The sequence below is a fragment of the Lutjanus erythropterus genome, chromosome 17 (genome assembly GCF_056507025.1).
Source record: "Lutjanus erythropterus isolate fLutEry1 chromosome 17, fLutEry1.hap2, whole genome shotgun sequence".
NCBI classification, from domain to species: Eukaryota; Metazoa; Chordata; class Actinopteri; order Lutjaniformes; family Lutjanidae; genus Lutjanus; species Lutjanus erythropterus.
Window position 1 is genome coordinate 8,463,841 of NC_139333.1, and position 15,094 is coordinate 8,478,934.

The following is a 15,094-nucleotide window of genomic DNA, read 5'->3' on the forward strand; positions in this document are numbered from 1 at the left end:
AATGCCTCCATACTGCTCATCTGGCACAATCAAAGGCTCCTAAAGTCCCAGCATGTCATTTGCACACTGTCACAACAGACACACCCATTTCACACAGTGTGCATGTGCACATGAACGTGGCTCCAAGCTGAGGATCTACAGTGAAGAATCAGGCTAAATACATTGTGTAAATAATATTTTTTTTTGTCAACTTGGCATGCTGGGGCTCTAGGAAACATGGATTACACCAGACGAGTAGTATGGAGGCATTTTGTGTTTTTATTCAGTTGTTTTTATACGTTTGAAAACTGGTCACCACTCACTCCCATTGTTCGGGAGATTCTGCAACACTGTTTTCTTGTGAATAGATAATGACTGAATTTTCCCTTTTAGGTGAACTAACAATTGACCATAATGTTAAAAGTTATTATAATGGTATCAGTGTTTCATCTTATGCCAACTGCTGACTGTATTCCAAAGCATTTAGTAAGATTTATTACTTAATAATAAAAAAATGATGCTAATAGCGATACTACTGTTACTACTGGTTGTCATTACATCTGTCTCAAACATCATAGTAGCACCGAAGCACTTAAAAAAGAAAAATTACAATTATGAATGTGAGTCGTGTTTTTGAATCCATCATTGGTTTAATTTGCCTGATCTTCACGTTCTTCAGATGCGGAGGAAATGCAAACAGGAAGCAAGGCTGTTTGGCTCCCTGTTTCGATCCTTTCTTAAACTGTTTGGGTATAAAATACGGCTGGCAAATTGGTCACAGATCCCAAGCTTTCAAGTCTCTGCAGTTTTATTTTAATTGGAAATTCAAATCAATGGAAAGCAATTATTGCCTTGAACTGGAAAACCATAAAAACATTTAAGAATAAGCATCATTGTAAAGTGTGGGTAATTTGTAGTGAATTGCTTTGCATCCCCTAATCCCTTCCATTGTGTTGTTTTGCACACTTTTATTTATTTTTTCCTCTTCTTCCCTGGGAGTGAGAAATGAGCAGCTTTCCTTTTGTAATGTTCATAAATAGCTGCATCGATTTCTGTCATGCTAAGTGGTGCCATCATCAAACATATGTGCATGCTAGTCTGCCAGTTGCACCTGCAGGGGTTTGAAACAAGGTGATCAAACAGCTCCCATCTGAAAGTGCAGTTAGAGATGGCGAGAAACACGGAGGGAGAGGTGACTTTCAGTGATCACCGGAGCCAGACTGATGCTGGAGAGTGTTTTAATGGTGGGCTTGGACCTGCTGATGAGATTGTACCATGGATCGTCACCCAAGGCCACTGGGTGTTAATAGTGTCCCTTCAAGATGGCACATGAACTGTCCAATCACACCACATACACATGTTCCGCTGAGTGCACACTTAAGCCCTTCGCACACAAATCAAACATTCTCCAACTACAGGGTACGCTCTGTTGTTGGCAGTTGTCTTAGGATGTGTTTTTAAAACTCGCTGTATCTCCAAACGAGGACGGACAGCCATGGGGAGTGTTTGACTTGTGTGCCATGGGCTTTGAAACTTGCTTTTGAGACTAACTGCCCATGACACACTGATTATTAAAAAGATCAGTTTACCAAACTTAACAGGTCAAAAACGGATGACTTCAAAAATGACCTCCAAATGCAGGTTGACGAGGATATGTCCTGTGATCTAGAGAAACCTCTTGTGATATTTTGTTTAAAAGTGACAAGGCGTCTTCAAACACGCAAGAAACATCAGAAGAAAATCAGGAGCAGGCATTATCAAGAGGAGAACACAAGGGAGCTTGAGGACAGATCCGATTTTGTCATTTTCTCTCAAGTCGTACCAGAGCAGTACAACAGGCTTGAAAGCTTGGCAAAGCGACCGAACTTTATCAAACGCGGACTGAACATGTTAAATCTGAGCAAACGTCTCTAAACAATTCCAAACAAAGACAGACAGCCACGGCACACCGAGCAAACATCTACGTTTGTTGGAGAATGTTTGAATGGTGTGCCATGGGCTTTAGCATGTATTTGTGAAATTAATTGCCCGTGGCATATTGATCCAAACAAAAATCCCAAACAAAACAGTTTACCAAACAGAAATCAAAAACAGTTGACTTCAAAAGTTCCCTCAAAACGGAGAGTGACAAAGATATCCACTGTGATTTATAGAAATTGTACTATTGTGCTTAAAGATGACAAAAAGCCTTCAAACGTGAAAAAGAAAGAAGATCAGAAGAAAATCAGGAGCAAGCATTGATTCTTAAGACAACAGAAGGGAGCTTTTCATCTTTGTTGTGAGCTGGAAAATGGGGACAGATCTGTAATTTTCTTTGCAGCTGCATCAGAGCAGTACTATAGGCTGCTGTCAGTTTGAAAGTATGGCAAAAGTGACCAAACTCTATCAAACACGGACTGAACATGTTAAATCTGAGAAAACATCTCTGAACAATTCCAAGTAAGGACAGACAGCCGTGGCGCACCGTGCAAACATCTGTGCTTGTTTGTGTTTGTTGGAGGATGTTTGTTTGGTGATTGGTGCCATGGCCTTTACTCAGACATGCCCACACACGTCAACACACGACACATGGTGACGGTTACCACATAAAAAAGAGTTACTGTAATTTAATTTCTCAGTAACAGCGTGCAATTACGTTTATTTTGTAATTTAATTACATGCAAGTAGTCACGTACTAGTACTCACTCTCTAGCACTCTTAGTGTGTTGTCAATCACAGAGGTCCTTCAGAATTCAGTCACAAATGTGCACAAAAAATATTAGTTTGATGGGTCCAGTAGTATGTGAGATTATCTGCAGACAACGCACACACATACACTTGGGCCTGGTGGAGATGCCTTTAAATGAAGCCTCTTGCTGAAGCAACCGCTTGTAAAATACATGTAAAACAATTTATCTGTGTGTCAGTTCATCAGAAAAGTGTGTAAAACCTCTTCTGGCTGAAATGATGGATACACACACACTCACACACACAGGCTTATTGTGGTTAGACTAACAATGACGCCACAGCATCCCCAAATGTCACGCACCACCTCACTCATTAGCTCACATCTGAGAAAACCTCGTCTTTTTCTTTCTTTCTCCTGAGCAGCGTTCTGCGCTGCATCCCCCTCATACGCCTCATTGCCGCTGGCGTAAGTAATAACCAAAGAACAAGAATGACAAATACAGAGAGATGAATTCATGACTCCAAGAAAATGTTTCCACAGCAATATTTTCATCTTTTCTCAAGCATTATTCCTCACGCTGATTGAAAACATTTTATTTTATTTCGTTCCTCGGCATAGTGTTGGCTTTACAATGCTAATCAGCAGGAAAAGAAAACACTCTAAATGTAAACATATCTCTCTCTGTCACTGCAGTGTCATCGCCTGAATCATCACTGCTGCAGCCGCTTGATTTTAAAAATAACACAAGCAGCTTTTTCACTGCACTAACTCTCCTCAGGGACTAAGAACCTTTGGAGGCACTTGATTCAGACCCTGGTCCCTGCAGAGACCAGGGACCAGGGTTTGAATCAGGTCCCGGCCATGGATGGATTATGAGACAATAGGTCCCTGGGCACAGAAATGTAAAAGCCCCCATCATGTTTTGTAGAAAGACACAGAGGCTCAGTGGTTGTTTTGCCTGTTTTTGTAGTCTCTTTACATGTATTTGTAGTGGATTTGATTTTGGTGGTCATTTAGTGTGTCTTTGTAGTTGTTATGCATCTTAGTACTTTGTCTTTTATGTTTTGTTTGTTCTTTGTGGTTATTTTGTGTCTCTGTAGCCAGTGTGTGTATTTCTGTAGTCACTTTGTCACTCTGTAGTTATTTTATGTCTCCTTGTAGCTAGTTTGTGTCTTTTTGTAGTTATTTTGTGTCTGTTTGTGGCTATTTTGTGTACTTCTTTGTAGTTATATTGTATTTCTCTGTTGTCATTTTGGGTGTCTGTAGTTATTTTGAGTGTCTTTGTGCTTGTTTTGTCCCTTGTTGTCACTGTGTTGCCTGACCTGTTGGTAGTAATTTTCAAAGAGAAGCAGGAGTGAGGTTTGCAGCACTGAACATTTCTGATTGGTAACTGGCAGCATTTTAAAAATCTGCAGGCTCAAGCCGCTTTGTTTCTTGTTGAATGTGCTTTGACACATCATCATGGAGTTACAGAAGAAAGTATGTGACAGATAAATGGTTCATCCCTTTACGTGGCGTCATCGTTGTTGAATAGTCGCACACTGTTTCATGTGTAAGCAGACTAATATGTCTAAACCTGTGATATGTCTGGAAGGACTTTCAAACATCAGAGGCTCCGATTAGCAGGACTATTCATACAAGAACAGTTGACCAAATTCTTTACCAGTCGCAGCTAATGAGAGAATGGCAAAGAGACAGATCTCACATGACATCTCGATCCCCGCTGGGAAATATGGTGGTGGCAGCTCCATGGGTAGAGGGTGACATGAAAATACAGGGAAAATCACAAAGGAAAAAAACCTGATGCAATCTGCAGGAAACCAATGACCTAGGAAAAAAAAAAAGTTTTCTAGTGGAAATGGCTTTGAAAACAAGAACACCGATGTCCTGGAGTGACCTATCAGAGTCCAGATCTCACTCCAATTGAGAGTTTGCAGAAGGATTTAAAAACGTGTGTTCACTTATCACCCATGCTACCTGACAGACTTGAAGCAGATTTGCAAAGAAGAAAAACTGCCATTTCCAGGTTAACAAAGCTCACAGAGACCTATTAACACAGACTCAAGGCTGTCATCATTGCTAAAGGTGCATTTAATAATACTTACTTGGCAGGAGTTAAAACATTTCTGCCAACATGTATTTTGTATTTTACGGTTATAATTAATTTAGACCACTTTGTAGTAGTCTGTTTTCACTTGTGCATTAAAGGGTTTTTTTCTGATCTTCAGGGTCAGCAAAACTACAAAAAAATAGTTTGAGTCTGTAAGTGTGTCTCCAAACAGCTGGTTTTTATGTGGGACTAACAAGTCAATGAAACCAATGCATGAAAATCCTGAGTGAACACGCCAAAAATTCAATAAATGATTTCTTAAGCTTGGCTGAGGTTGAAAAGTTTTTGTATTGATAAAAGCAAAAAATAGAGAAAAAAAAGTGTAATGGAAACAGACTGAGCACACAAATCAGATGATGGAAAGATGGAAACTGGCAACCATGTTTTGTGCTTTATTTAAAATTATTGGTGTTCCTTTAATAGCACCTGATTGGAAAATTAGCTCCAGACTGTTAAGCTAATGAACACAACTTTTAATATTCCTGTAAAAGTAGTTGAAGGTGCAGTATGCAACTCTAGAAAAAGATTGTTGATATTTTAACTCAACGGCGTATCACTATGTGAGACGACTAACCGGCTCATATAACAGCGGCTATAAAGTTTTGCAATTTAACATTATCCACAGAACTTTACACCGGAGAGACTCCACAAGATAAAGCAATCAATTTCAGATCTTTGCCCTAGATGCAAAACAGAGACAGGCGACCTTATACACGTGTTTTGATGTGTAATGCATTAAATTGTTACTGGGGCTCGATTTGTGAGACCCTTAAGAAGATTAATGGATTTGAGATCCCTTGTTCCCCTAAACTGGCGTTGCTAGGCGACATATCTGATGTCCCTCTTGCCAGAAGAAGCAAGGTGAGGTTCATCAAACTGGCCGTGATCGCAGGTGATAAATGCATTGCGTTGTTATGGAAAGGCTCAGATCCTCCCACTGTATCCACGTGGCTTATAGAATATATGGCATCAGAGAAAATTATGAAAACCACACCTCTTTGAGAAATGCTGGCTTGGGTTTAGGTGCTACTTGGGTAATACCTCACAGTCTGTAACGGGTTGACAACAAGATATGTTTGATAAGAGTAGTAGATGTTTGATGTGTTACTTTTACGCACTCTCCTGTAGACCGCCCTGAGTTTGTGAAAAACGTCAGAAAAGATATTGTTAAAATCTTTTTACCATGTTTTGCTAATTGAAGTATTTGCCTCTGATGAAAACATGCGAGCACACGCTCACCAGCTCTCCCGGTACTTTACCGTCTTTTAAAGCACCCGTTACACAAACGGCAGGGAGGAATGGACATGTAACAGCAAGGAAGGCCATGTTCGCCATGTTCTTTTTAGTCATCTAATGGCTTGCTAATGAATATGTGGGCTCTCTCTTTTTTATCAAATTATCCATTTAAAAAAACCCACTCAATTAAACCCACTTGGTGACGCTGATTCTTTGTTCGCTCCTCCATTTATTTGGTGGCCTCAAGTGGTATCTGACAATAATTGCTCCGATCTGATCTTCCTTATTTGGTCTTTGTGCTGAAATTAGATGAATTTAATGGCACTATGCAATGTACTGTATCTGATCATCCAAAAAATTTAACAAACTTTTAAAGCACCTCTTGTTACATTAATAATTTTTAAAATGTGATGAAGTTGCAAGCAAAGCGCTTCCATTATTTGTGTAAAATAATCTCAGCAGGCTGTCAAACTGTCCCAGTTCTTCTGTCACAAAACTGTTGTGCTTAATTAGTTCCTTCTGTTTTCAAAGTAATTATCGTGCTCAAACATCGCCTGTCTATGAACACTGATGATTCACTTTAATACAAGGTTATTTCTGTAACTTGGTTCTGCATGTTAATATCCTTTCTTGATCATAGAAGTAACAAAATAACATGCAGGTAATGAATAACCTGATAACCACAACTGATTACCATCATGTCACTGCGACACACAGCAGATGAGACCATCATTATTCCTTTCCATTTATTAGATACGACTCAGTGGGGGAAAAAAATAGCCTGACTGGATGATTTCCTTTTTTGTGAGTGTGGATTTAAAATCTGTCTTATGGTGATTGAAATTCCTGCGTCCTCCAGCAGCTTCACATGAGACTGAGCTTCACACAAGTGTGTGTGACCACTAATGAAGCAGTACAGTGTCTTACTGAGCTGCTGAAAATCTCATTATTTGTATTTATTATAGAAGTTCACATTTCTCCTGCCAAAGTTTGTGTATTGTTTGGTGTACACTCTTAGAAATAAAGGTGCGAACCAGAACCATAAAGTGTTCTTCGTCTTGCCCCGTAGGAAAAACCCTTTTTTGGTTCTGATAAAACCTTTTAATAAAGGTTTCTGCTTAGAACTCTTTCAGAGGTTCTTTGATAGGTTTCACTCCGAACCCAGTATGAGAGGTTCTAAAGGATAACCACACAAAACCTTCTCAGGGGCTTCTGTCCATAACCTTTCCATCTTCTAAGGGTGCTGAGAAGAACCTACCCAAGAAGTCCTACTGTGAACCCTTTTATATTCCGGGGAGATCTACGCAACCTTTTCATATTCCATTGTTTTTATCTTGAACCCATCCAGGGGTTTCAACCGAAAACCCCTTTATATTCCACAGGTTTCACTTAGAGCCCACACAGGGGGTTTGCTGAGAACCTTTTTATATTCCAGTGGTTTCATCTAGAACCCACTCAGGAGGTTCTGCTGCAAAGACTTTTACATTGCACATGGTTTATCTAGAACCCACGCAGGGGGTTCTACAGAGAACTCTTTTATATTGTGGTAAAAGGAGCAGTCATGGAGGAACTCTTTCTTTAAAAAAATATATATTTTTTTTATATTTTGGGGACTTTTGGGGACTTTTATACCTTGAATTCATAGGAAAGCTGAAGATATGACAGGAAAGGGGGAATGACAGGCAGACAAGGGACGTGGGTGGGAGTCGTTGACAAACTGTTTTGTCAAAAAAAAGTTTCTTCAGAAGCAAATGGTTCTCTGGAAAACCTCAGCCCTCCAGGAAGAACCCCCTGGGATCCCTTATATCTAAGAGTGTGGTGTTTTATTTTTGACCTGAAGTGTGCCCCACCATTGTGCATTTCCAGTGAGGCATCATTTGCATTTATATTCCTTTTGGAGATCCTGTTATCTAAGAGTGAACTACAGGAGCTCAAGAAAACATGGAACGACTTCCACTGTCTCATTGTGTTCTGCTAAGGCAATTAATCAACTAGCTTGACACTGATTTTATTTCAAGGAGGTTATGCAATAGTCATTTGACATTTCTTCCTCTTTGTATTTGGCTTACGAGCCCACCACTCACTGGATTATCGCTGGAGTAGTAAACCATATGGTAGCGGTTTTCAGAAATATGGTGCTATGCAGGAGGTTATTAAGTTTGACAATCTTGCTGTGCGATGCAAGTTTTAAGAGCCCAGGGACCCGCTGATCTGTCTGTCCATATCTGCGAGCCTGGATTACCACTCATGCAAAACAGGCAAGTGCCTTGGGACCCTAGATCCCCAAGAGCGCCTGTGGTAACTGTGTGACAGTTAATTTATGGTAATCTGATTAACTGTAATTTTGTATATGAAAAATGAGAAATTACTCTGAAGCAGGGGTTCTCAACCTTCTGTCACTTCAGGTCCACTTCTGATTGCTAAAAAAAAATTCACCCTCTCAACTGAATGAAAGAAAAAAAACATAAACATGACAAAAAGGAGGAGAAATAAACTTTTGTGAAACTGTGAAAGGACTCCCCCCCCTCTGCTTTTCATATCACTCCCTGCTTGTCATTCATTTGTTATCCCCAGTGGGGATACATGTCCTCCCTGTTTCTGGTCAGACTGAACAAATCAAAGACATTGCCAGTCGATGTTAGAAATTGATAGCCTAACTATCTAGCTAGCTATCTTACTGGCTATCACGAATGCTCTCGAGTGGAGTCATGAGTGGATCGAACTCTCATGTGTTATAGTGGCGATGATGACTACACCTCACACTCAGAATAACACAATGAATGTGGTTCCATAATTGTCCCTGCCATTGTCTACTAACTGTTAGAATAAACAACAATAAGTAGCTTAATATTGATGTTTATGAGACATTGAAAGTGAATATTAGTATAAGTATTTTTTGTGCCGAAAATGATAACAAATAAAATTTTATTTGGGAGAATGTCCCTCCCTTCTTCTTCTTCTTCTTCTTCTTCTTCTTCTTCTTCTTCTTCTTCTTCTTCTTCTTCTTCTTGTTTTAGGGCAGTTGGCGTCCATCTTAATGGTGCATTATTGCAATGTCACAATGTACCCCCCTCTGACTTTTTTCTTTTGCAAATCGCACATTGTTTTTAACAATAAAATGTTGCTTACATAATAATTAATCAGTGATAATAACCCAATGGTAAATTGTACCATTGTTTTTACTTATAATGGAGTATTCTTACCATATGCTATAGTGAGATAATCATACTTATTCTTTAGAATTAAGTTACATACCAGCTCGTTTTAGAAAATGATGAAAATAAAGTAGGTGGACCATAAAATAAAGAATTACCTGTGATTTCTTTGTGTAGAAAATATCTTTTTAACCCCGTCTGTCTCTGTCTTCTGTCCTCCACAGGGTGTAGGTGCTGACCCCCACATAGCCTTGGCTCTGCCCCCTGAATCCAAGCTGGCCAAAGAGAAAGCAGAGGAGCCGTCGTTCCAGCTCTCGGACGAGGAGATGACCATCAGGATAGGTAGAGCTGGACCTCTCTCAGGCAAGCCTCCCTTCATATACCCACATCAGCTGTCCCAATTAGTGCTGAACTTCAGATTGAAACGGGTTATTACATGCCATCAAAAAACATACAAGCATCTGCAGCTGTGGCCGCTGAAGTCCCACTTTATTTGCATTTGATAATGGAAAAAAAAACAAGTTTCAGGCACTGATGCAGAATAAAAATGCATGAAGAGGGACTGCATTGGCTACCACAGTAAAATCTCACGTGGAGCTTCTCTGATGGCTTCTTTTCACTGTCCTGATTTTTCTGTTTTCCCTGTTCTCCATCTGCCTCTTCTATCTATCTGGGTCTTCTTCTAACTTTGAACGCTGTTTCAATCTAGACAGCTCTTCACAAATGACCTCAGTGTTTTTTCTTGGATTTGGGGGCTCTAATCTTCATCTCATCTCACACATTATGCGCACTAACTCACATACATGCTGTAAAACATAATAGTGTTTCACACTCCCAGGCTTTTATAGACATAAATGACGTTTTCAGTCTGCAAGATTAGAAACAGGAACCATTTTTTTGTTGTGACACAATAAAGCAGAGGAGCTTATACATTTTCCAGCAAATCAAAGCAGGATTATAGCATGATGGGCAATTACATGCAAACTGCATTACCGTCCTCAAGACAAAAGATTGCAACGTGTTGGGAAATTATAGAACAAATGAACGCAGAAAAACACATCAAGTAAAGTGGAAAAATAGACTTAAAGAGGCCACATAAAGGGAAGTGTTGTTTGGCTGTGTGTGTATGTGTGTCAGTACACTGGTACTGTTTATTTGAGGCGGATAAATCAATAATGTTTCCTCGCCTCACTGGCTGCTAGTGTCTTAGATACAATGGCAGTCCACTTGCTGATTGTCTCTTAGTGCGCATATTAAATCCAAGTGGCTCTGTAGCTCACACACTATTGATTTCACACCAGATCATACACAAGGATGAGCATTTCAAACCTGAACCAAATGGGTTAACACAACAGATTTCAATTTAATCTAACCAAACAGATCAGCTGTACTCTTACATGTCCACTGTGCAGAATAAGACAACAATAGAATATGATGTTCATAAGTATGTATTCATTTGTGTAGAATCGCTTGAAAATAAGAATTGTTGTGTTTTTGTTACCTTAAAATGAGCTGTTTATATTTCGAGAACACGCAGGTCCTCTTCAATGGAGGCTGCAATGTTGAACCGCCACGTTTCTATGGTAGCCCAAAAAAGACAAATCAAACATGGGATCCAGACCGGGCCTTTCACATTCTTGCAAGCTTTGTGGCCTCTGTAGGTTTTCCTCTGTGGTTGGAAGGGGAGGATGAGGCGAGCAGCATTCAGTTGGTTGCATTCAACAACTTCACCGCTAGATGCCACTAAAATCTACATACTGGCCCTTTAAACTATCATCTTGCATCTCAAATCGCCTACCTTCCACCCAGTGTGCACGTAACCTGGGAGCCTGACACTGTATGATGCATATTTAATTAGAGGATGTTTGGTTTTTTTTTTCCGTAGACAAAATAATATTTGATGAAAAAATAAATTTTGAATAAAAGTTTATATTCCAAGGTCAAGATCATGTCTCATATATTAACAGTTCTGTTTTTTTAAGAGAGAAAACAGATAAAAGCAAAAAGCAAATAAGATAAAAAAAAATCTTCATTTGCAAAAACATAAAAGCCATTTTTAAAATGAATAAACCAACAGTAGTTTGATGGATAGTCCCTCGAGTGCCTGATTAAAAAAAAGCCATTTTTCAACAAAAAAGAAAAATTGAAAAAAAAAAAAAGTTGAGACATCCCAACACCAGTTTTATTTTCCCTGCAGATTACAAATAAAACACATGATTTAGGAAAATAAATCAAAACAGAGGTAACAGTTTTGAAAACGAGTGATAGGGGCACGGGTCTGAACAATAGCCATCGGCACACAGGAGACCCACTTCCTGGGCATCATATCCCTGGGAGGACAGTGAATCAATCGCCTCTTGTGGGTCTTTGCGTGAGCCCACTACCTCTACATTTATTTGGAAAAACTTTCTTTTCCTTCATGCACAAACAAATAAAGTAATCTTGAATCTTGAGCTCTGATCTAAAAGGAGCAGCGCTTCCAAAAATACAAATAGCAAGTTGGAGCCATAGTTTCAAAAACTATATAATATATGACCTATGATTGAAGAAAATTGTTTCGCACTGCCTCCACTCTCAGTTGATTAGCTGTTTATAGCTGTCTGTCAATGTAAAGTTACGCTTGTTATCCTGAAAACAAAAGCCTACTGCTCCAAAAAAAAAATAGGCAGACTCTGCCACCTCAATCTAACCCTTATAAACGTGTACTTCTAATTAATTTGAAACAGGGAAACAAAAATACAAATTAAAGGCCAGAATGAAAAATTTCGAACATAGCTGTGGCATTGTTGTCAGAGAAGTAAGTATTTCAACTTAGCATGTTTCCTTAATCTCTGATGGCATAATATATTACAGATTTCTCCTCTAAGGGCATGCTTAAAATGAATAAACCAATACCTGATTGATTGATATTCCCTGGAGTTCACAAATAAAAAGCATGATTTTGAAGATAAATCAAAATGGAGATAAACGTTTTTTGCTGCTGAGCACTTCTTTTATCAGTTTAACATAAAATACCAATATGCAAATAGGTGGGTGGGTAACAGGTCTGACTTACGAATAACGGCAGGTATCGGCACACAGGAGAACCACTTGCATCACACGTGTCATCCTGTTACCAAGATGGTGACTCAACTCACTGCAGCTAGCTGCTTGTGGGTCTTTTGGTGACCCCACTCCTTCTAAACTTACTTAGTAATTCTCTCCCTTTGTGATCCCTGATCTTAACTCCACCTGTTGTAAGAAAATACAGTATTAAAATGTCAGCAGGTTTTGATTTTTAAGGTTGTGTTCTAAATACGAGTATTTCTGACTCTGAGACAGTTTTTTTGATGTGGAGGGCATGAATGTCGCAGCAGGATTGTGCATGCAAAAGATTTTTTTTTTTCCTGTAGAAGTGTTGTCTCTAATTATGTTAAGTAATAGACCCCTTTTTCCCAGCAGCTATTTTGACATGTCACAGTAGGAGAATCACAAGTGGAACTAATAACATTAACAATGGTTCCATTCCAATCATATGTCCAGAAAGTCACATCAATGAGCCGGTATGAACAATAGCAGAGCACTGACACTGACACACACCTAAATGGCAAGCTGCCATCATTAACGTCATTAATGACACCTGCACTTTTCCTGCTGACGCGATGAACTGTCTGTTGTGAAAAAGCCTTTTTGCTGAGTTAATTCATGCCAGCAAAAGTGACTGGCAGATAGTGACTTCAGCGCTGCTAATTAAAGAAAAGATTATTTTGGTAGTTAAGTCCTTTGTGGCTGCATCTGCCTGTCTGAGTCATTTTATCTGAGTCACTCCTCCTCCTCATTTCCATTATTGTCACAGTGACCTCACATTAATCCTGAGATTTTATAATGGCGATAATGATATTTTCCCATCATTTTAAATCTCCGGGGAGCATGGTTGACCCATGATGTAAGGACTGTTGTCAGGTAGAGCTGCTGAATGTGAGATCTGAAGACAATCCTGTGAAAGGTCTTTGAGAGGCTTTGATGTTATTTTCAGGGACATATCAAAGTTAGCAGCTGGAGGTCCTCAACTAAAAGAAAAAAACAAGACAAAGGGAGAAAGAGGCCCTTGAAAACCTGTTCAATTTGAAACATCTTCAAGTTTGTGCTCAGATAAGAAATAAACATACTCGTGAGCAGACAGAATGGCATTGTTTGATGAGCTACCATTCAAATAATATTCCAAAACTCTTTCTGAGAATGCTATTATTTCACTAGAGTCAAACACGGCCGAGAGTCCCAGCTTCCCTCGTTGTTCACAGTGATGGTACATTTCCTGCAGCTCCAGCATCCACAGAGAGAATATATATTTCAGACGACCTTCTACGGATCATTTACAAATTCATTGCATCCCCGTGGCTCGCCTGAGGGCGTCCAAGGCGAGTTGGCCAACACAGTTAACAGAAAGGAGTGCATTTATATAAATAAGATTAGTCTGATTCCTGTGGGCCCCTTGGGGATCGCATTGCATTGTAAGTCCCCGCATGTCTGACTGTGCTATTCAGAGTGCAGCATATCCAATCTGCAGTGCGCTGAGAAATTTCAAAGTAGTTCCTTGTGTCTGTGTTACTCAATCCATTATGCGGTTTTATACATCAAAAAGAGTGCAAAGTAAATAATTTACCTAAAAAAAGGCTCAACTGCCATACTGAGAAGGAGTCTTGCAATAAATTACTCCAACAACTGGGAATTAACTGACTCTTAGCTAAGCACAGTCCTCAAGAAGATATGTAGACAAAAAAAAAAAAGAAACAAAAACAACAGAAATAAGTGCAGTACAATAAAGAAGAAAATAAAGTGTACTGAGGATATTGGTCCCCTGCAGCAGCTGTGGATTCAATTGGTTGTTTTTAGGCAAAGGAAGACAAAACAGGGCTTCTCATTTCTAACCAACAAACATCGGTCTTCCCTGCTGTTAATTTTCCACAGCTTATCTTCCGTACTACTGGACCAATAAGCCTAGAATTTTATTTAAAGTATTTTTCACTGGATTTTTTTAGGACAGGACAGCACAGTTTACAAACTGAGCTACAGGTGTGCCCAGCCAAGAATTCTTTGTGCACATTTATCACTACATGCTCTCTTGTGACTGTGATTCATAAGTTTTATAAAACCTATATAAAACCTTTGTATAACTTATACCGACTACTGACTCCTCACTTCTCTTAACTGGCCAGTAGAGGCCGCAGGTTATCATCAACTGCTAGTCTAAAACAAGGCTTACCTACTGGCAGTGGTGGGGAGTAACTAGTTACATGTAACTGTTACCATGTAAGTAAATTCTAAAATACATGTATTTGTAATCTGTTACAGTTACTGACAAAAAAATCTGAATTAAATCACAGGGAGTTCCATTTTTCCATCATCTTCTGCTGTGCACATATATACCGGTCTTGAGCCTGTTTCCATTTATTTCGACATGTTTCAACAGCGACTTCCAAAACTGAACTTACCTGTCACAAACTGTTTTGGCAGGTTTGTTGTTGTGTAGCAGCAACGATACAATAAAATGAGGGTGGTTGTGGTTTGTTCAGCGAGCCTGTCCTCAAAACTTTCCGCCATTGTTGTTGCTCGTGATATATCTCCAGACCCCTGATGCTGTCACTGCATTCTGCCCCGACACTGCCCCTATCATCTTACGGATGTGTAACGTTAATTTGCATGCGTCTCGCAACTGTCACTCCAAATGGACTCGGGATACACAAAGCAGACGTCATGCAGACGCTAATGCGTGGTCTGCCATGCTACAACAAGTTACAGAATACCATATGCAAATGCATGGAAGGTGTCTATTTATGCTATATTTTTTGTACTGTAAACTTTTTTTTAAAGATTTTTAAAGATATGACAAAGATGACAAACTTTCGCAGATAAAGGCAGGACAGAGCTGCTAACTTTAGCCTGCTCTCTGATATTATAGTATCCAGA

General features: G+C 39.4%; 1 protein-coding gene across 2 annotated transcripts in view; it reads left to right on the forward strand.

Annotated features, from left to right (window-relative positions):
• The window catches only part of slc39a11 (solute carrier family 39, member 11), a 157,837-nt gene that overhangs the window by 88,414 nt on the left and 54,329 nt on the right, over positions 1–15,094 (forward strand). Inside the window, exon 5 of one of the 2 annotated variants that reach the window (XM_084741242.1) lies at positions 9,373–9,511. In XM_084741242.1, the coding sequence (XP_084597368.1) occupies positions 9,373–9,511 (139 nt within the window). The remainder of the gene's footprint in view (positions 1–9,372; positions 9,512–15,094) is intronic. The other variant, XM_084741243.1, reaches the window with a different exon arrangement.